Source organism: Brachyistius frenatus, unplaced genomic scaffold (assembly GCF_029030835.1).
Source record: "Brachyistius frenatus isolate BFR_SWC_R1_liver_20210118 unplaced genomic scaffold, ASM2903083v1 Contig_319, whole genome shotgun sequence".
Taxonomy (NCBI): Eukaryota; Metazoa; Chordata; class Actinopteri; family Embiotocidae; genus Brachyistius; species Brachyistius frenatus.
The window spans coordinates 260,416-282,500 of record NW_027210918.1 but is presented as its reverse complement, the minus strand read 5'-3'; the positions used below and the strand labels follow the sequence as shown (position 1 = coordinate 282,500).

The 22,085-nt window shown below is 40.7% G+C and overlaps 1 protein-coding gene across 1 annotated transcript in view; it reads right to left on the bottom strand.

Moving 5' to 3' along the window:
- Positions 1-22,085, bottom strand: part of myo10 (myosin X) — a 100,720-nt gene that overhangs the window by 25,611 nt on the left and 53,024 nt on the right. The window contains exons 5-19 of the mRNA XM_069723186.1: positions 11,411-11,545; positions 11,179-11,303; positions 10,656-10,669; positions 10,155-10,239; positions 9,857-9,960; positions 9,052-9,181; positions 8,420-8,538; positions 6,749-6,895; positions 6,310-6,410; positions 6,023-6,089; positions 4,713-4,805; positions 4,512-4,580; positions 4,326-4,408; positions 3,799-3,907; positions 2,981-3,061 (exon numbers count right to left, since the gene is read on the bottom strand). Of these exons, the coding sequence (XP_069579287.1) occupies positions 2,981-3,061; positions 3,799-3,907; positions 4,326-4,408; positions 4,512-4,580; positions 4,713-4,805; positions 6,023-6,089; positions 6,310-6,410; positions 6,749-6,895; positions 8,420-8,538; positions 9,052-9,181; positions 9,857-9,960; positions 10,155-10,239; positions 10,656-10,669; positions 11,179-11,303; positions 11,411-11,545 (1,462 nt within the window). The remainder of the gene's footprint in view (positions 1-2,980; positions 3,062-3,798; positions 3,908-4,325; positions 4,409-4,511; positions 4,581-4,712; positions 4,806-6,022; positions 6,090-6,309; positions 6,411-6,748; positions 6,896-8,419; positions 8,539-9,051; positions 9,182-9,856; positions 9,961-10,154; positions 10,240-10,655; positions 10,670-11,178; positions 11,304-11,410; positions 11,546-22,085) is intronic.

Sequence of the window (22,085 nt, the reverse complement as noted above, 5' to 3'; positions counted from 1 at the left end):
ACACACACACACACACACACACACACACACACACACACACACACACAGTTTGGGTGTTGCAAGGTATAGAGACAGAGGATTAATGATGGGAAAATGATGATTAATCTGAGGTATTATCATTACTGGTGTTTTTTCCTATGGGGACTTTTTTGGGGGCCGATCAGGGATCATAGCGTCTGTTTTATTTATCGTGTACCATTATTTATTTATTCAGCTATTCTTAATGGCTCTAGAGACAGAACTTAAACCTCTGCTTGATGGAAAGGGAACAGATTATTCAGAGAGAGAGAGAGAGAGAGAGAGAGAGAGAGGGTGGATAGATCATTTATATAAAAAGCTACAGGATGCAAACACGTTGTAATATCTTCCAGCCCGACTGCTGCAACGTTCAGAGCCGACAGTCCACGCTGTTACACGTGATGTCGATGGTATTGATATTTCCATACTCACCATCTGCAGGAGTCCCGTGACCCTGCAGGCTTTTTTTTTTTTTACATTTTTTTTTTTACATTTTTATAACACTGTTAAAATCTCTGCAGCCAAAAACAATAGTCGGCAGTTAGCTGGTTATTAAAGTTCCCGAAATATTCTCATATTTACTTTATGAAAATGTCCAAAAATAAGAAAGAAGATTTAAATGTTGGAACTGACAGACCAGTCCAATTGATTTGGAAGGTTTGATAATAATATTGATGTTCACACACACACACACACACACACACACACACACACACACACACACACACACACACACACACACACACACACACACACACACACACACACACACACACACACACACACACACACACACAGCATCCTCATCCTTCCACCTTCCTCCCCCTGACATGTGCTCGGGAGTCAAACAGGCTGATGACCCCTGGTTCTTCCCTGGGGGGATGCCCCCCCTCTCCCCCTCTCCCTCTCTCCCCCCCCCCACCCTCACTACATTAAACTCCACTCAGAAGTCATCATCCGGTCGTGTTTAACATTCGATCGGAAGAGAATTAAGAGTCCAGACGTGACGCGTTTCGCCTCGTAAAAACGCGTCCAGCTGGTCTCCCAGAGGACAGACGAAGATGTTTCCTATGTCTGCGTCTACAAATCTGTTGGTCCATATATCATCAACATAAGTTCAGAAAGAGGTTTAAGCTTTAGCATCGTCCGTGCGAATTTAAAATCCAGTTATTCATCATTTGGCGTATTTTGTTTTGGTAAATTCTTTTGCTTTTGAGTTCGATGGTGTCAAATTTCTTCAAGTTCTGTGATTAAAAAAAATATTTTTCATCTTACGAAGCTGCTGCTGCTGCTGATCTTCCTAAGAGAACATAATCATTTAATAATAGTTTTTTTTCCATGTTTTGTTCCCACGAATCATCGCTTTGCCGTCTAACGTTGTAAATTGCGTTCTCATGTTTCTAATGATGAAGTCAGTTCTTTAATGTCCCGAGACAAACTTCATTAGGAAACACTGCAAGACATTCAAAGACCACATTAAACACATTTTATGGAGAAAATAAGTGTTTTACATGGTCACAATCTCCTATTTATGATTTTCAGCTGCAATCTCGTTGCTTTATTTGTGAATTTATACATATAGGATGTACATACGCGCTCTTAAAATGGTGAGATTTTTCAATGTGATGTCATTTTAACTATCCAATCTCTTTTAAAATGAATATTTCTCAATGGACTTCGTGGTGAAAAAAAAAGAGACCTGAAGTGGCTTTCGATTGCCTGAAATAAACAGAGTATGAAATGTACAAAACTGTAATTAAAACAAGGCTGATTGTTTGGAGGGAAATTTGGTAAAAAGTATTTAAAAATGTGTATCTACTAGCAGAAAAAAATGAAAATGCATGTAAACTTCTATATGGAAGAAACGCTCTCACATACGCTGCTGATCTACAATGAACAGATATCCCCCCCCCCCCCACACACACACACACAGTAACAAACAGAGGGGCCCTCTGTGTCTCCAAAAAAAGAAACCCCACAAACAGAGAGACTCTCGGACACTGAGCTCCTCCCAGTGACGGTCCAGATGTGTAACATCTGCGTCACAAACCTCCGAGTGTGCACGTCTGACTCCGTCACGGCTGCCCAGACGAAAAATGAGTGGCGTCACTGCACAGGGTGGTTTGGACAAAATAACAGGAACACCCGACAATCTAACAGGCCGGCCGTAAATCTCAGAATCAATCAGATTCATTCAAAGCAACTGATACTGTCTGGAAAACTTTTATACGCGGGTAGCCTGGGGACTTTTCAGTTTTAAAGCTTTCAATCTACAGATGAACACATGACCTGAAGGGATGTGATGTCAACATCTTTGTTGTTGTTGTTGTTGTTGTTGTTATAAACCAGAAATAAAACGTAGTCAGACTCACCGAGAGTTTTACCTGTGTGGCTCTTTCTAGGAAAACTGAGTCACAAAAACGGATGCCTTCTTTTGTTAAACTAAAATCTATTTTCAGTCAGACTTATTCAGCCTACGGGAATCCTAAGAAGGTTAATAACCCGTCTTCTATATTTATACTTCATATCACTCCATAAATACAAATAATGTTGTAAATGCAGATTCTCATCGGTCAGTAGGAAGCCACAGTGGCGATGGTGAATCCCATCACTTTTTCCTGGATATCACTTGTGTACATTAGCCATGCATTCTCTACTACTCCAGCCCGTTGCTAGGGAACCCGGGGTTAAAGGTCACCACAAGGGCCAGACCCTTGGGGGGAGGATTGTTTGATTATTAAATGACAAGCGATTCATTCGCGCTCACACACACACACACACACACACTGTGCCTTTAGCAAACAATAGCAGGTCAGGATGTCGGAGCAGTGTGTGTGTGTGTGTGTGTGTGTGTGTGTGTGTGTGTGTGTGTGTGTGTGTGTGTGTGTGTGTGTGTGTGTGTGTGTGTGTGTGTGTGTGTGTGTGTGTGTGTGTGTTGATGAACACGTATATCAGCACTCACCTTGTGCGTGTTTGGTTTGATGCATCGGATAAAATACGGGTTGGAGGTGCTGAGTGTGGCCATCAGGGAGTGCAAAGAGTCCTGCAAAATTAATTAACGAATTCATTAAATTAAATTCTACTGCAGCTTTTACAACTGTGACATATGCTAATATTTATACTACCTCTATTTATAAAATTTCCCCGCTGTCGTTTTAATTAAGTCCAAGTCTACTAGCATGATGTAGCATCGTCTGCTACTTTTTTCCTTGCAAACATACTACTACTCCTGCTGCTACGTTTTTATTACAACAACACACTGCGACTAAAACTACTTCTACGACTACAATATCTGATATACTTTCTAGTATTCCTACTGCAACTGCTGTGGCTAACTGCTACAACAATCACTATCACCACGACAACTACCACTGTTACAGTTACCGCTACAGCGTCAACAAACAAGTGGGTCCCAGAGTTGCTACTACAATAACAACAACAACCACAACAACTCTGGTTTCTATGACAACTACAAACAAACACTATTTCAACTGGTGCCTGCAGGTCAACAGGTCAATACAGGTCCTACCAGGTCGCTACAGGTCAATACAGGTCCTACCAGGTCCCTACAGGTCAACAGGTCAATACAGGTCCTACCAGGTCGCTACAGGTCAACAGGTCCTTGCAGGTCCTTACAGGTCAATACAGGTCCTACCAGGTCAGTTTCTACCACTACTATGAATGTCACTGCTTCTTTTACAGCAATTTTCTAACACTAGCGCTGCCACTACGTCTTTAATTTCTCCTCATAAAACTCAGCGCGGTTTGTTCGTGACTTGCCTTAAACTGGGAGCTGACGGTGGGCCGCCTGTGCTTGAAGCTGGTCTTCAGAGTGTCCTGTTTGTTGCGGCTCAATACGTGCTCGAACAGATCGTAGACAAAGTCCAACCTGACAAAACACAAAGGGAACGGTTAGGATTGAGCGGGAAGTGGAAATTTGCAGTGTGAAGTATGAAGGGCGTTAAGTGGCAAACGAACATGGATTCAGCTTCATAATTTAATAGTAATTAGTGTGTTATCGATAATGCAACATGTTAATCGTGTGGATAAACTTGATTCTTAAATTTGTTTGGGCGCTGAAACAATGTGAGCTGCTTATGCACCTGTAGATTAAAACATGTTTTTGTTATCCTGCAAACGTTCAACACGGTTTTTTGTTTGTTTTTATTCACCTACTTCATTAAGCTATTTCTTTTTACCTTTCCAATGATCGCTGCCGTTTAATAAAAAAAAACGACAACTTCAAATTCTATAAAAGTGTGAAACGTTAGAAAGTACGCAGCGGTTTTCCGTCGCCACGGGCCCACCTGCTCTCTCTCAGCATGTTGAGGATGTCGTCTCTGAAAGTGTCTCGGTTCTTCTCCAGCATGCCCCTCACATCGTACACCACCTGCAGGCAGCGTCACAGAGTTTTCACGGGAACAAAAGAAAAAGCACCGAAACGTCTCTGCAATTTAAAAAAAGAAAAAAAAAAAGAAAGAAAAGACACTTACCTCTCCTGCATAGTGCTTGACTCCGAAGTAGTGAACGGCAACACGTGGCTTCACATAAAAAGGGTTTTTCTGCAGCAAAAGAAGGAAAACAGTTTATTTATTTATATTTTCAAATAAGCTTAAAAAAAAAAAAAATCTGTCGGACAAGACTGGAGTCTGTCGAGATGCTCCAGCTGTCATAAAAGTTTGTCGGAGACGTACCGAGTGCTGGCTGTGGAGTTTCTCCAGTAAGGTGTCATCGGTGGCTTTGGGGAAGTGACTCTCCTCATTCATCAGTGCCAGGAGACCCAGTTTCTATGGTAACACACAGAATATCTCCTTCACTACTGTCATCATCATCATCGTTAGTGTTCTTATCCTCGCCATCATATCATTTTACAGATACTTGTCTGTTCTGATCTCTGTTGTTTTTCTTTCAATCGTACAACGAATACATTTTAACGTCTTGTTTCCTGACGCTGTAAAAATATGGAACATTATCCGAGAGGGTGAGCTTCAATGTCGTTATTGGCACGTTACCGCCGAATTAAAATATGTAATCAAAATGTTTTCATATTGTGGGGGCAATTTGCTCCTTAAAATATATCACTTTTTGATAGCGCTATCTCTGTTTCCATGGCAACATATGGGTCATCTCTAAAAACTGGAAAACAATCAGTCACGTCAGTAGACTATAATGTAACGTATGCAATGTTTACCACTCCAGGAAGTAGGCCGACCCTTAGCAACGACCCTAGCAACAGAGACGAGAGCTAGTCCATTTGAACTGCTTTCTAGAGATCTGTTTCTCAAACTGAATAAATACAGAACATACAAACACTAAACTGCTCAGCTAGCTCAGTCTTGTAGTGACTAAGAAAAAAAGATATCGATGGAGTCGTGTATTTTTAAGATTTTAGCACCGTGTCGTGTGTTAAAACCAAAGCGGTCCAGCTAGCCGCCGCTAGGATTGTAAGTGCGCGACACTGTGGTGTTACGGTACGGGTGCTCGGAGGAACGAGTAAAGACCAAGATACCCGATTTCACCAAATGGGACATTTAATAGACCTATAAAAAAGTAAAAACTCCATTATATTGCATATTATATGAAATTCAATTCTAATTATATATTCCCATTGAGAAGGCGGAGTGATATTTCTAGTGATGAGCAGGGTGTGTTGTCATTGTGGTTTGTTCCAAATGTACAGTTGACCAATCAGATCGCTCGGTCGGAACTACTTGTTGTATTATTGTGTATCCGGTAAATATTCTATTAAACTATTAACTAATTATTATGACAAAAAAAGCGCTAACTCTGAAAGTCATATCTCCATTTAAAGTTCAACAAAAATCGAGTCAATCATCGTCATCTTACAATTTTAACTATCTTTACCTGCAACGGGACTTGGTTGGAAATTTTGGGGTTTTGCAAAGTATCAGAGACACACTCTTCATCACTGACAGCAACATCCGACCTCCTCCTGACAGTTCTCGGAAGAAAGACGGAAGTATTTTGAATTTCGCCGACGTACCTTTTCAATCAAATCCAGACACTCTCCGTTGTCCATCCAGTTGATGTCGACCCAAACCAGGCCCTCTCTGCAAGACGAAAAAAAAACCACAAGTAAATTAATACAAATCTTCAAAGAGCAGAAGGTAGCCAAGTATCGGCATGTTTTCTGTGCTGTATGAGCAAAGCTAATTATTATTTTTTTGGGGGGAGATAATGATAAACTAATAACACTCTGCATGACCTGAAAGTGAAAACATCCAAAAACAAAACGACGCATCCCGAGTTACAAACAAACCTCCGACCTACTTGTTGTATTCAAGTTGCTCCAGGGAGAAAATGTGCTTGTTAAAATACTCCTGAAGCTTCTCGTTTGCATAATTGATGTTGAACTGCTCAAAGCGGTTGACCTGCGGGGGGGAAACAGTGAGACGTGAGCACCAGAAAAAAAAACAGACGGAGAGCTAACGAAGCGGACTGATTTCTTGATTAACAATTAAAACTATGATCAAAATTACTTGAAAGAGGGCAAAGTGAAAGGTCGTACTATTGGGTATATTCGAGTGGGCAGTTAAAATGAATAAACTTTAGTCATCGCTGAGAGAATTTTAAATTCTAGTTTCATAGTCTAGAGTTTTTTTCCCCTCAATAATCGGCTTATTCTGCTTTAACTCCAGACATCGCTTTGTTAGCTCGAGCGTGTGTTAGCAGCGCTAATAGCGATTTTCCTCTCGAGGTTTAAAGTCACCTCGAAGTTCTCAAATCCGAAGATGTCCAGGATGCTGATGGACTTGAAGTCTTCTCGGCCCCTGATGCGGTTGTTGAGTTTGCGGATGATCCAGTTGAAACACTGAGAATAAAGTGCCATGGCCATGGAGTCCCGGGAGTCCACCGCCTGCAGGGGGGAAATGAGATTAGTGAAAAAGGTAAAAACACACACAATTTCTTTAGTCGATGGTGAAAATATTTCTAAGAAAAAAATCAGAAAGAACAACAACGGCAAAATCTTAAATATTCCCAATATATTCAGTTCAGTTTTCATGCATTTATCCACTATTATGGCTTTTCATGCCTTTGATTGCTTTGAATTATTAGTTTTGTGTTTGTTTTTTTTTCTGATAATGTCACTTGTCAAAATATTGAATATAAAATTACAATTAAAGCCACAAGAATTAGTCATTTGTCATAAAAACAGATTTTGATAATTGGTGGTTAATGTCTTTTTTTTTTTTTCTAAGTATAAGTGATGGTTTCAGCTTCTAAAAAGCAACAAATTAAATATTTCTGGGTTTTAATAGACAAAAAAAAAAAAACCTCTTTGGATGACATTAATTTGGGCTTTGAAGTATTACGGGGGGGGGCATTTTATTTGAGCATTATAAGTAAAAAAAAATTGTAGATTATTCCATAATGAATATTATTGTTGTTGTTAGTTGTGGTCCTACTTAAAAGGTTGTTTTCAATTATTAATTTTTTTGGAGGGTTCTGCCTTTTTTGCCCCCCCCCCCCCCCCCCCCCCTGCAGGTTTTTTAGGGGGTCTCCGTCATCACAAAGCAACAAAAACAACTGGAGAATTGTCGGAAAGCTCCAACAGTGTTTTGGGTTTGTTTTTCTCTGCCGACGCTGAACACAGCGTGAACTTTCTTCGTGCTAAAATTAGACTAATTGTTCTCTGAAGATGTTTTGTTAAAAGGCGACTCGGAGGGTGTGACGATGCGGGCATTTACCAGGCAGGCAAAAGATCTTAACAAGATGCATTATGGGAGGTGTTGGATCGAGTGTTTTTTGGAGTTTTAACACACACACACACACTCGGGGCTGAAAGTCAGAACATCTTCACATCTGCAGCTGAAATCAGGATCTTTCTTTTTTAATAGGTCTCTTGTGATTCCCCAAACTTTATGGATAACACTAGGATAAGAATAATAATAATAATAATACTAAATCTCTCAAACACTCATTTAAGGAACTAAATGCAAATTATTAAGTATTTAGGGCTTCCTAATTTTAACTTTAAAATGTGACATACGATAACATAGAATTGACGGAGAAGAAAAATGTTTAGAAAAATGTAAAAAAAAAGAAAAGAAAAACAATGTATAAATACACAGCTATATACACAAATAAATGAATACACTTTGACCTATACAGTGAAATGTAAAGTAAAACAGATCATTATTGCACACAGGTGATGAAGAATAGTGTTAAATTCTAAATAAATTTCAGTGTTGAGCTATTTATAACATCACATGGCTTTATAGCGCCACACATGTTCGAATAGCTCAGGCTGTGCTGCTGCATGTTTATATATTTTAACAAACTGAATTTGTAGAATTTTTCATGCAGTAAATGATCCAAGTTACCTATCCACCGATACATATACAGTATATATTGTAGATAACATAGTAAAAGTGCCGACCTGTTCAACAGTCAGCGGCGTGCAGATCTCCTCGCCCCTGAGGATCATGGACCGGTGGGTCAAAACCTCGGCCAGCTGATCCGAGTTCAGTCCCAGGAGTTCGGACGTCCGGCTGAGAGCTGCGGGCGTCAAGAAACACACGAACGTCATCGTCAAAAGGTTTTCAGAGACAATATATATATATATATATATATATATATATATATATATATATATAATATACGACCTAATCTCCTCCCTTTTAGTGTATTTTTCTAGTTTGAAGACTCAAAAAAAAAAATACTGGACTTCAAAACTTTGCAAAAAGAGCGCAAAGAACATTTTATAAATATATTCGAAATTTCAAACTGAGAAGAACATTGCTTGCTGCAGTTCTGTATATAAAAAAAAGCACAAAAAGTTGAATTTCCTGTAATTTATTATTTACAAAGAATATATTTTTTAGATCTAATAAAAAGAAAAGAGTAAAAAAGAAGAAAAATACAATAGCTTATGCAGTTTTGCGTATAAAAGAGAACAAAAATGACGTGTAATTTTGTGGCTACTAACAATCTCCCGCTACGTTGACACTTCATGATGTTTCACTGCAGAAAGTGAACAACATTATTATTATTTCTTTTAAATACTCTCACCTGATTTGGACGAGACTTGCGCCCCTCCGGCCGTCATGAACTCGATGTTTCCCGTGTGGAGGATCCCGGCCAGGAGGCGCAAGATGTCACTGATGTTCTCCTCTGTGAACTGCATCGTCCGCATGGCGTTCTGGGAAGAAGGAAGGAAAAAAAAACGCACAAAGAAGAAGTCCATCAAAGACCCGCGTCCGTCTGCAAGCGGCTGATTCGTCTTTGGTGAGGTTGTTTTTGGACTCATTTGGAGTTACAAGTTTGTTGGTTCATTTTTGGCAGCAGTCGTTTCTGAATTTAGTCTCACCGGGATCAGAGGTCTTTTCACTCCGATTTATGGACACGGACGAATGCGTGCAGACGTTTTAAATACTTGTAAAGTTATGTGGGAAATGGAACAAATATGTGCAGTGAGTGTGCAGAATATTTTAAACTCGAACAAATCCGATGTTTTTGGAGTAGAACGCATAAAATGTTAAGAATTCAGCATATTAAAGGTCATTTAGAGACGGTTTTTTTCCACACACAAAACGGTTATTTACCGTCGTGACAAGAACATCGCTGACCACCCTTAAATATCAAATGTTGAATATAAGCCATTAATCATAGTGTTATGATGTTGAAATGAGATCAAATAAAGGTTTGTAAAAACCAGGCAGAAATAGTTACAAGACGAATGCTTTTAGAGTTTTTTTTTTTTAAATTCCCTCCAATAAACAATGAATCAAAAAGAAAATAATTGTGCGTTTTAGCTTTAGATGTGATGTATTCTTTGTTTGGTTTTTCAGAGACACGGTCGGGCGTCCTTTCGTACCAGAACGTCCTGAAAAGTGCCGCTGTCGTTGATTGACTTGTCGGCGAGGCAGCTGGACTGTCTCAGGTAGTGATAGCTGTCGGGATGGGTCAACCCAAAGGCCTCTTTAAGACACAGAAAAACACACACATTATTACATTATTACATTTCCTGCTCTTTTCTGAACCCCTTGAACAATAAAACTTTTCTGCTCCAGATATCGTGATGCAAAAAAAAATAAAAAAAATAAAAACTCAAACAGGGTTTGGAGTTACGATTTCCATAATATATGATGTTTTTTGTTTTTTTTTCCATTTACCTCTCTGCTGGTTGTTGGTTCCTGCCAATATGGCGTAGAAAATGTGGTAGTTTCTCTCGTCCGGGTTCTGCCTCACCACTCGGTTCTGCAGAAGAAGAGAGAGGATCAGTCACTGTGTTCGCATCAACACACAAACACGAACGTAGACACTCAGATTTGGAGCATTAAAAACGCTGATCTTGCGATGGCTTGTTGGAGGTTTTGATCCTTTACAGAAAAAAACCAGCAGCTGTGGTCAGTTTGAATGAGTTATTGAGTTCAAATTCATCCCAAAGATGTCGTGTTTTTCCAAAAAAGTTCTAAAAATCTTCAGAGAAACTTCTAAATTTACTTTTTCAGCATAAATTTGCTCAATTATGAATGTTTTTAACCCCCCCCCTCCCCACAATGACAAGTTTTTTTTGCTACTGGTGAAAACAAAAACCCTTCACCACCTTTCAAGCCAACACGATGTTAGAGTTTAATATAACTGGAGGTTTGGTAGGAGGAAGAGACGCTCACCTTTTCTAAGAGGTCTGTGGTCAGAAAAAGTGTCAGTCAAGGAAAAAACAAAAAGGTCAGGGAGGCTTGAATGACTTCATACAATGACAACAAAATAATTAAAAAAAAAATGTCTACGGACAAACGAGAACCACTCAACCAACTGAAAAAACAATATAAAAAGAGCTTTCACAGCTAGGTAGCCTCTACGCGGCTCTAGCTAAATAAGCGGGCTTGCTAAATCGACAGAAATACGATGATCATTTTTGCTTATGTAAGCAAATAAATAAAAGTTGGGAAATGGCTTCAAAAATACATTAATTTTTTTTTTTTTTTTTTTTTTTTAAACAGCCAAAAATTCAGGGCAAAACAATGTGGTAAATATTACTCATCCGCACTCGGATCCTCCTGCTGCTAACGAAGGATTTGTGCATCTCATAAGAAACGTATAACCCTTTAAAAGCGCCTCCTTCCTGTATGTAAGTCTTCGGTTCGGAAGTAAGCAGGTAAAGAACACCGAGCGGCGGTTAAAAAAAGAGGATACAGTCAACGATTCTTCCTCCCTGGATGTTGCCCTTCTGGCTGAAATGCAGCTGGACGAACTTCCCGAAGCGGCTGGAGTTGTTGTTGTAGACGGTCTTGGCGTTTCCGAAGGCCTCCATGATGGGACTGTGGAGCGACGAAGGGAGCGTTATTATCATCATCATCATCATCATGAGTCTAACAGGTACCATTTAAAAAAAAAAAAAAAAAAAAAAATACAATGGATAATCAACCTGCTCTCCAGCAGCGCCTCCTCGACATGATAAGTCCTGTCTCGGGACGACACCTCCTGCGAGTGCTGGCTCATGGCCGACAGGAACTTCAGGATCAGCTTGGTGCTCTCTGTTTTACCGGCGCCGCTCTCTCCGCTGAGGGACAGAGCAGAAAAAGAGGCAACGGTGAGACGGATGGAAGTCCGATCCACCGAGATGACCTCAGACGAGGCAAGCTGTTGTTTCTTTGACCTCTGACCTCAAATTCAAAGTCAAAAGTAAAATTTCCTAAACAACAACAAACATTTAAGTCGCAGTCGTGCTACTAAAAAGAACAGCGTCACGGTTTAGTAGTAACTCTACTTGTATCACACCAGAAATCGCAGTATAATTAGCGGTCATATCAGCAGAGTCAATGTAATTTCTACACGTTTTAAAATATTTATCAAGATCTCTGCAATAAGTGAAGCTAAAAGAAAATTTTAATTAAAAGTGTTTTTTTTAATGTGTCAAGAAATGATTCATATTTTAGTTCTGGCTTTCATCTCGACAGTGATGATCTGTCCAAAACTCAGATCTTTATATCGTGTCATCTGGTTTCTGACAAACCTGAACGAGTTCATTAATATGAATAAACGCCTGCAGCAGGTTTACACACACATTTATCAATTGGCCTCAGATGTGAATTAGGTGTCAAGATTGTCAGGGTTTTTTTTTTGTTGTTTTTTTTTCCCAGCACCTTGCAGGTTGATGTTGTCATGGGAGATTTTTTTCAGGGTGAATGTTACTAGATCTCAGCCACTAGATGGCGCGCTGGACTAATGCTAATTGGCTGAGTCGCTCACTGAGGCGTCTACAGACCTTTTTCAAACAACACAGGAGAATTAATATGATGGGAAAGTGTCCAGAGAATTTGAATTTGAAAAAGAAGAATGAGGAATCTGTAGATAAAGTAGTTAAAAGCAGCTGCAGCTGCAACATTGAAGTGATGTACACATTAATGAATCAATAATTATAATCCACTAATGTCATATATGTGATTTTTAAATTCTGCATCACGAGTACTTTTACTTATTTAAGCAGAATTTTGAATGCAGGACTTCTACTTTAAACTAAATATTTTTACAGTGTACTATTTCTACTTGCACAGTTCTTCTTCCACCAGCTGGTTAATAAAACGGAGCAACTTAGCAGCTAAAGAGGCAGATATTTTACTCTGGAGGTGGTGGAGACCGAAACTGGAGCTGCCGTATGACGTTTATCAGGTCATCTCAACTAAATAAACTGCAAATTCATTTTCCCCCTTCATACCTCAAATTGCACGCCAAAAAAAATATGGCAGCAACAAAATAAAAACATAAAAAGATTTTAAATCTGAAAAAGAGCACAACAGAATCAGTATTTTTCTTAAATATAGTAAATCTACGTTATAGACATGAATGAGAACCGTGAGCGAAGATATCGTTTGAGGCTGCGGCTACATTCTCTTGAATATTTCTGCTTCATAAATGACTTGAAATTCATCTGCTGTCGCAGTAAGGATCAACAAAGTACGACACAAACACAAAATATATTTCTAGTGATGAAGACAGAAACGTTTTCTCCTCAACAAGCTTGATGTCATTTTACGTTTAACAAAAAACTCAAAGAAAATTCTCTGAAAACATTTTCCACCAATGTACATATCTTTTCTGAGCTTTACTGGTTGAACACAGCGTGAATCTGAGAAAAAAAAAAAAACTTACGCACCTCTCAGTGACATTTACCATGAACCCGGCAACCCACAGCCGCACAGTGGGAAGGTTCATCTTAATTATCAACCCGCACGGACACCGAGAGCAACTCAAGACAGTCGGATTACTGAAAAAGTCACGCGATCCAACCTCGAACTGGAGGCTTCAGGTGACGCTCGCCGTGAAAACACAAGGAGACCTTTAAGACGATACCTCGGGCGGCCAAAAAGGACAACAACAACAACAACAACCGCAACCTTTGACCTTCTTCGGAAGAACAAGACGTTTGGAAAATCAATTAAAAAAAAAAAATACAGATTTTAAAGGAGAATTGCCATATTTGTTTTTTTCTATTTCTTTTCCAGATAATATCCCGCAAATGTAGAACCAAAAAAGAAAAGCAGATAAAAAAATGTGTAGGTTGGTTTTCCTCTTCTAACTGGGAAACGCCGTGTGCATGCTGGCTGGCATTCGGTTTAAAATCCTCTTTATGGCACTTCAAATGTTAGTTATTTTCAAACGAGTGTTGCTTTTTCACATTTTATGACAGTCGGTGTGATTTAATTCTTCATTTACGTGACGGTCGGGTGGATCGTAGCGTTTGACGTTTGGGAAAATGTTTCTTAACGGTGGAGCGGCGACTTTTTAATGCAAAAAAAAAAAGAAAAGCTGCAAATAAACCCAGAAATGAAAGAAAATCCCAGGTGCAGTACAGTCGTATGTCTGGAGGATATTCAAACTGCTTTTTTACCGAAACGCGAAGCTGTTTTTGAGTTCACGTATTAAAGAGAAGATTTGTTTAGTATTGCCAGCAGTTGGCGCTCTTTTGGTGCCTTTTAGCTTCAAACTATTGAGTTTCCTTTGACGAAGCATGCCTTCAGAATTGAGCCTTCGAAACTGATTTATATGCAACTAGCTCTGAAAACTCGATGTAAACCGTTAAGAGTACGCAAGAGGAAAGTACAGCTCTGTCCTCTGTCGCTCCGGACGTCTTCGTCGTTTCGTCTTTCGGACGGACGCTTTGGGGGAAACGCTGCTTCGTTCTAGCGCAGCTTTTATAAATAAAGCTTGAACTTGACCGTCACGCATGAAAAGGTCGCGTCCCCCCGCACATTCGTGATGGACGGAAGAACAGGACTGGAGATAATGTAAACTCTCGGGGGTGTCTGGCTGAAGTTTGAGACGTGACCGGGCACCACATGTGGACAAATGTTATGACAGGAGGGGCTGTGGTTTAGACACCCCGCACGGCAAAAGGAAGTCAGAGTAGCATGCCATATATGGTCGTCTTGTAATAATACTTCATCCTAGATTTAATCATATCAACATGAGACAAAACTCTTGACTTTAACTTAAAAAAAAAAATACATCTTCCCTGTTTTGTGTTGAATTTATTTTTCTTTGGATGATGTGTTGTTACTCATAAGATACTTTGGGCTTATTTGAAGTGCTCTTGGTGTCGTCGTGCCTGTTAGTGTTTTTATTGTTTGTGTATTATATTATCGTTGGGTGTTTTATTCCATTATTTTTATTTTTGGTCTTCGTGCTGAGCTGATGACTTTAACTTAAAAAGTGTTTCATTATTATGATTTACTAGAAGTGGACATATAGGTGTTCAATTGCTGCTTTTGTATATCTAAGATAAGCTAAGACTTTATTCATCCCGCAGTGGGGAAATTTACAATAAACATAGTAAGATAGCGTAAAAAAAAAAAAAAAAAAAAAAAGGTACATTTATTATAGAAAAATGTAAACAAAACAAAAGTAAAACAAAGACCAATGTATTAATACACACACACAAGCTATATACATGAAATAAATAAATACACTTTTGACCTATACAGGGAAATGTTAGTATAAATATTTCTGAATAAAGAAAAAAACTATTATTTTTGCATGTAAACGATTAAAAAAAAAAAGCCAATTACTTGGAACAATTATTTCTTCAGAAAAAACGTACTTAGCTTCACTGACTACCAGCAAGCAGCGTTTTGTGAGCTTGAAAAGAAAATGATACAGAATGAAATCGTGGCGTGCATTACAGATGAGGAGAAGCAGTGAATTCATACACAACAACAGATCTCACCACTTTCCAGAGTGGCTCAAAGTTTCTTTAAAGGACTTGGATCTCCCTCTCTTTTTTTTTCTTTTCTTTTTTTTAAAGGGCTCGATGTGTGCAGCCCATTTAAATAGCTCGGACTACAGTGACCGCCAAATCTGAAAAGGCTTGTTAAATGTAACTCATTTAAAAGACCTCTGGCAGCGAGCCAGATTAGGACACACACACATGCAGCTAAACAGCACCCTGCCTTTGTACTAATCCCTGGCTCTCCACATACTGTTGCCACCCAAGGCAAAAAACAAAAAGAAAACCCGCCGGGCAGGCAGGAAGGAGGGAGCCTTCAGCCAAGCGAGCGAGCGTGTTGGACAAACTGCCTCCGCAGCTCTGGACCTCACCAAGACCTTTTAAACAGAGGCGCGACGAAAGCGAGAAAAAAGACGTCTGTACGAGTCATTTAATCTGCTGCTGGGTCTTTTTTAGGAACTTTTTCACTGGGAAAAAACAAAAAAGTTAAATAATCTCAAAAACTACAGTACCTGTTGGTCACACACTCAAAACTGAGACGTCGATCGACTATTATCGACTTTGGAGACTGTTTTATATATATGTAATCCCTAAAGCCTGAATCTTAGACCTTGTTCAGACCGCCGGCCCAACACGATTGGATTTTGGATTTTTGAAAGTCTGGATGGCAAAAAAAAAAAAATGAAAGAATGAAATGTTAAATTTTTGCAAATCGGATCCAAACCAACTTTTTGAGGTGGTTTGAAATGGAATTAAAACATTTTTTGGGGGGGAAAGATGCTCTGGTTGATCAGATCGGATTTTTCTTGCGCAACACGATGATGAGGTCATTTTCAGAGCGACAGAGTGAGCAGAATGCTACCGCTAGCACAGCGCTGTGCCGCACCGTCGCCATGACGCCCGCGTTGAATATCATCTCGAGCTTCATCGATTAAGCTACTCCTTCAGGGTGTGCAAGAAGCATTTTGTATTTCGTCTTTTAACCGTCACCGAAAACAAGGGGCTGCTTTAGTAAACTTCAAACTTCATCAGTCCAGCAAAAAAACACCAAAAAAACCAAGATGACCTGTAGCTCATGAAAGAAAAGCCACAGAGGCTCCTCACATACTCTTAATTTAATAAAACACACAATAACAGACACGTTTAGATAAACGCTCGTCTCACGTTGAACCTCCAACCAACACGGTCGGATGTTGTTTCCTTCCCATCATGCACTCTTCCCTCCTTCGGTCGCAGTCAAATTAGGAATCGGCCTCGCGGTGCAGACGACGCCGATAAATCCCGATAAATCCCGATAAATCCCGACAAGTCCGAGGACAGAAAAAGCTCTCGGGTATGTTTTTCTTGCGGGGCATCGCCGCGGGGCTTTTTTCTGTGACCCAAGATGCCGGAGTAATTAACAAGGCTGCAGACTTGTGGATTTGACCTCACGCCCCCCTCCGGGGTCAGGAGGTCAGGGGCAAACTGCCGGGTCGGGGTGGGAGGGGGTCCTTGTCCAGGATAACACCCGGCTTTGGTGCTTTAATCAAATCTAGGATGTTTTTGGACACAAAGCCGGCCAGTTCAAACTTTATCAGCACACGAAATCTGGAGTTGTGTAAATGGGAAAAGTCTGTCTCAGGTATGACGATGATAATGTTTTGGAACAAGTAGCGGCATTTTGAAAAAAGTCAGCGTGAGATTTTTGTGTGTGTTTTTTTTGGAGAAACTCGGGCTGAGAGTTGAACTTCTTTTTTAGCATGAATTCAAATACATCGTAAAAGTCTGGTTTCCACGACGATACACTGCGGTTCCTGATTAAAATCTATCCAACCATTTCTTTTGCTCAAAAGTTCTTGTATCACTGTGTTTGTTTAGATGACATTTGAGACTTTTACACACTTTGGTTTCCGTCTTGAGTAAATTGCACTTTAAAGGAATGTTTGGACGTTAGGACGTTAGGACGGGTCACGAATTTCAAATATTAGATTTTAATCGCCAAAACCAATTAGTACATGCAACTTTCGTTCTTCTGTATTTCCCTTTTCTTTTTCTTTTTGTTTTGCCGCTACCCGGTTGTAATGCGTTGCTCCAGTCAGAAGGTGGCGGTAATGCGCCTCGAAGAGAAATCAAATAGTTCAGAGCCAATTTTGAATAGTAGTTTTGCTTGAAATACCCGTCACTAGTCTACACCGGGTCCAACTGAGCCAACCGAGTACGGCCGGTATGAAACTGAGATAACTCTTCCACATCGGCCTCATTTTGTCAGAGCCGGGAAGCTACGAACACTTTTATATTCAAGTCTATGGTTGTACGACGCCAAAACTGGGAAAACCAGTTCCTCGGAAGCATTATGTTGAAGCAAGAAGCGGGCAAACAAAACTGTTGACTTTTGAAATATTACTGTCACATTTCCCCCTCAATAGAACCTAATGGGTCTCGACCAAACCGTACAAAAAAAAAAAAAAAAAAAAAAAGAGGTCCGTACCCAACGCAAGACAATATGTAATAAAAATGGGAATTAGAAGTTGGAATCTCCTGTTTATTGCTTTTTATCCAGATGAAAAAAAAACAAAAAAAACTGCCATGGTGGCATTTGCTGAGCGCGCTGAAGTTTTGGAGGCTTTCCAGGAGTTTCTTCGTTGGCGGTACAGAACGAGTTCTCCACAACAGAAAAACTCGACAACGGGGGGGGGGGGGGGGGGCTCTATTAAAATAACGTGGCTCGACACCAGGCAGGTATCCGCATCAGCGAAAACGCCAAGTGGCATTCATGAGCATTAATGAGCAGATGGCCTTGTGTTTCGAGCTGGCTTCTTCCTCCCTCCTCCTCCTCCTCCTCTTCTCTTACACCGGCTCCCGTTTCATTCGCCTCCCCTCCGCCTGGATCCGATTACCCACAAACCCTAAATCCGACGAGAAAGCTTCCTGCCTCGCCTGAAAGTGCCAGCTTGCAAATTTATAGCTCTTCTTCCTCACAGACACACATCGTAGAAGTGATCCGTCTGGGCGTAGGTGGGGGGGAGGAGGGGGAGGAAGCTGCCGCGTTACATGTTTTACGAGGGTCCGCGCTGAGGTGGCTTCGGTGTTTTTTTGGGGGGGGGTGGGGGGGGGGACCCACAGGAGAAATGAGTGCGTGGGTGTCAGAGATCATTGTGAATCGTGCCACGTACTGTGGCAGCTGGGCAGAACCTTTGACTCGGTGTGAAAACGATCCTCCACCCAAAGACTAATTCAGGGTATCAAAAACACAACCTTTTTACGAGCCTGAAATTCCCGGCGGTAAAAAAAAAAAAAAAGAAGTTCGCAGCGTTTTTGTCTCGGAGGCAAAGCGCCACCTTCAACAGCGGTCCAGTCTCAAGGTTCGGTTAAGTCCAGTCCAGTTTTGGCTCATTTTCACCACTGAGACTGAGATCAAAAGAGAAGATTCTTTTTTAAACCGATTCAGGTCCAAAGCGTTAATGTCAGATGTCACATGTGGAGCTTTAAGTTGAAATTATTTAGCTTTTCAATTCAAACGATGCAATTTAACATCATGTTGTTGAACCATTATTTTTACCATACCCGTGTAAACTTTTCCCAAAAATTTGGAAAAGCTATGGCAGACAAACAACAAACAACACCCAAAAAGACAAAAGACAAAACTTCACTGTAATTAGGTGGCGCCCAAAACATCTTGGGTGGTGCACATACGCCTTTAATTTACAAGGGAAAAACATTACGATGTTTAATCTCGTGTTTTTAATACTTCTTAGAGGGACTCTTGCACACGGTTGGCACTTACCGTACCTCCTCGCTTTCAATTTCCCTGACTGGACACTCGGGTGAGTTCTCTTGTCTCATTTTGGTCGTGAATGATCCGATACGATTATTTTTATTGGGTCACAGCGAGGAGGTCGCGTCCATGTCGTCTCGCCGTAACTTCACCACCGTGGACTTTGTAGTAAATCCTCCAAAAGTCTCTCTTTTCCGATGCTCACTCAGCAGTCAGCACATGCAGCCTGGCAGCAGCCCACCGCAGGCAAAAAAAAACAACAACCTCAAAAGGGTCTCTGCCGCCTCCCCGCAATTATTCACAGCCTCACACATCCGTCACTCTTTTACACTTTTTTTTTTTAATAAAGCCCCCATACTGAGATAAACACTCAAACTAGAGACTAAAAACTGCATCAAATTGAGCTATTTATGAATCGGGGAAGGATCTTTTTTTTTTTTTTTTATGTTCTGCTTCATATTCGCTTGAGCTGCAGCTCCACTGGTGCAGCTGCAGTTTAGTGCCTTGCTCGAGGGTAAAACAATTACAGGCTGATTAACAGCTCAGAGGCCGTAAAAAAAAAGAAAAACACCCACAGAAAGTAAAACCTGTGTTTAAAAGTGACTCTCTTTAAACACAGATCGGATTTTTTTTTAAGGTTTACTGTTCATTAAATAACGCCGGCGTACAAAAGTCAGGCATGAATTGATAAAATTGCACAGGTCGGCTTAAAAAAGAACAACAAAGTGCAGGAGGTTGGATCATAAAGGAAACAAATGTCCAGCATATTTAAACATGCGGATTTTCTCGAGTCTTTAACAATGACTGCAGTTCAAATGACCTTCCATCAATAAAAGCTGCAAGAATTGAGGCCCAATTCGTCTGCAAAAACACTCTTATCACTTGAAAAGGATTCGAAATGATGTCTTTTTTCAAAGACTTTCACGTTAAAATTGCTGTTTGTTTTAGCTGCTGTCCATTCAGAGGACATTTTGTGTTTAGATTTAATATAACAACCTCCATTTCCCGACTTTCTAACTTTATAATCAGATGGATTGTAGGACAGAAAAAAAGATGCGACATTTAGCCTCAAAAATATTGTGAAACATTGAAATAACCAGATTTAGAGGAGGATAATCGGCCTCTTGGAGAGCTCACTGTGTCATTTACTCCGATTTCGACAGAACAGAAAAGCATCAGGTTGTGTTTTCGCTGACACAACAGTTAAAGGTCACGACTGTGGTCTGTGGTTTCGTCCTCTCTGGCATCGCATGGCTTCACGTGCTGCTGCTGCTGCTGCTGTTATGGAAAAACTACACAACCAAATTGGAGGCTTTTCTTTTCTTTTTTTTCTTAAAGTTACAGATTGTGTGGTAAACTTGTTTTTATAAACTTTAAAGTCTGTGGCAGAGCTCGAAAAAACACAAGAGATCTGCAGCGGCGATACGTTTGTGTGTGCGCGTGCGTGTGTGTGTGTGTGTGTGTGTGTGTGTGTGTGTGTGTGTGTGTGTGTGCGTGTGTGTGTGTGTCAACAGAACGGCAGCGTTGTGCAGCTTCGGACCTTCCCCGACGACGATGCGACATGTTTGTGTTTACGCCTCTCTCCGCTCGCCAACGCCGCTTATTTTCTCCCCGCCGACCGACGTCCCGCCGCACAAAAGCCTCTTTGTGTCCTGAGCAGAAGGGACGAAGGGAAACGAGACCAGAGGACGAGCGAGGGACGAGGACGCCGCAGTGACAGCTAAAAGGCTCACCTCCGTCAATTATTTATCTTCGTTTTACTTTGACCTCCAACTTGCTGCGTCAAATCACCTCCGTAGGGTCGATTGGTCCTCAGACTTAACACCGACAAAATAAAAACAATTATTTTATCATTTCAAGCAAGCGAATAAACAAAAACGATATAACGTCTGCTGCTTCTTGCACTGGTAAAACATAAAGCCTTCCCCGGTGCCGGCCCGCGCTGGTTCTGGTTGCCCGAGCTGACCCGGTGCCTTCAAAATAAAAGCATCAACAATTACTCAAATGAATTAAAGTAATAATATTCTTATTTGCAGCGCTGTGGTGTTTGGCTTTTTATGATAATCTCAATAAGATGCTCATTCTGTTGTTCATTTAGTCATTAATAATAAACGCAAAGCAACTGTTAAACCTAACGCTCTCCCTCACAAACTTCAAAACCAGCTTACGTTGAAACATGTGCGTCTCGTTATCCCCCCCGACGCCAATGAAACCGGGCCGAACGAGGCTGTAAAATAACGTCGGCTAATTGTCAGAAAACTGCAAACGCTCGCGGCGCCCGAGACTCGCCACCAGAACCCGACTCCTTCTCCGGGATCGCCGTTCGTCTGATTCCAGCTCTCAGTTCTAAAAACTCTCCACGTTGGCTGAAATAATTTAATCGAATATCAATAAACTCCACAGCGCAAGCTCATGCTACACGACCGGAGAAAAACACATCAGTCTGCTGATGATTTACCTTTTTGGATTTCCAAATTTTCCAAAAGCTAATAATGATAATAAAATATTTGAACTATTGTATTGCAACTGCTGTGTTCTTACATAATTGTCTTTCCTCTGTGACGACACCACAGGAATGAATGAAGTCCACTGGCCACGTATACAGGATACCTCGATAACCGCACGCACAAACACAGCAATGTACTCTGTATCCGCTCTTTGCTAAATCGGAGGGACGGGGGGGGGGGGGGGGGGCTAAATATTATCATTTCTAAAACGTAAAAATAGCCTTTTTTTTTTTTAACTCAGTGGGATAAAAAACAATGAAGCGACAGCGGATGTGAAAGTTGTCCTGCTGAAATCAAAGAGGAAGGATGTGAGGAAGGAAATCAGTGGACAGAGGATGGAGATAGTAACGGTGTGTGTGTGTGTGTGTGTGTGTGTGTGTGTGTGTGTGTGTGTGTGTGTGTGTGTGTGTGTGTGTGTGTGTGTGTGTGTGTGTGTGTGTGTGTTGAGGCATGTAGCGCTCAGATCCTCAGAGGTGCAGCCAAAGTGCCCAGGAGACTTGAAACACGATCAAAGTGTTTCGGCACGCTGAGGGGGAGCGAGTAAAAAAAAAAAAAAAAAAAAAAAAAAAAAGACGACAAAGGTTTATCCAAAGGGCCAATCAGACGGCTCGATATA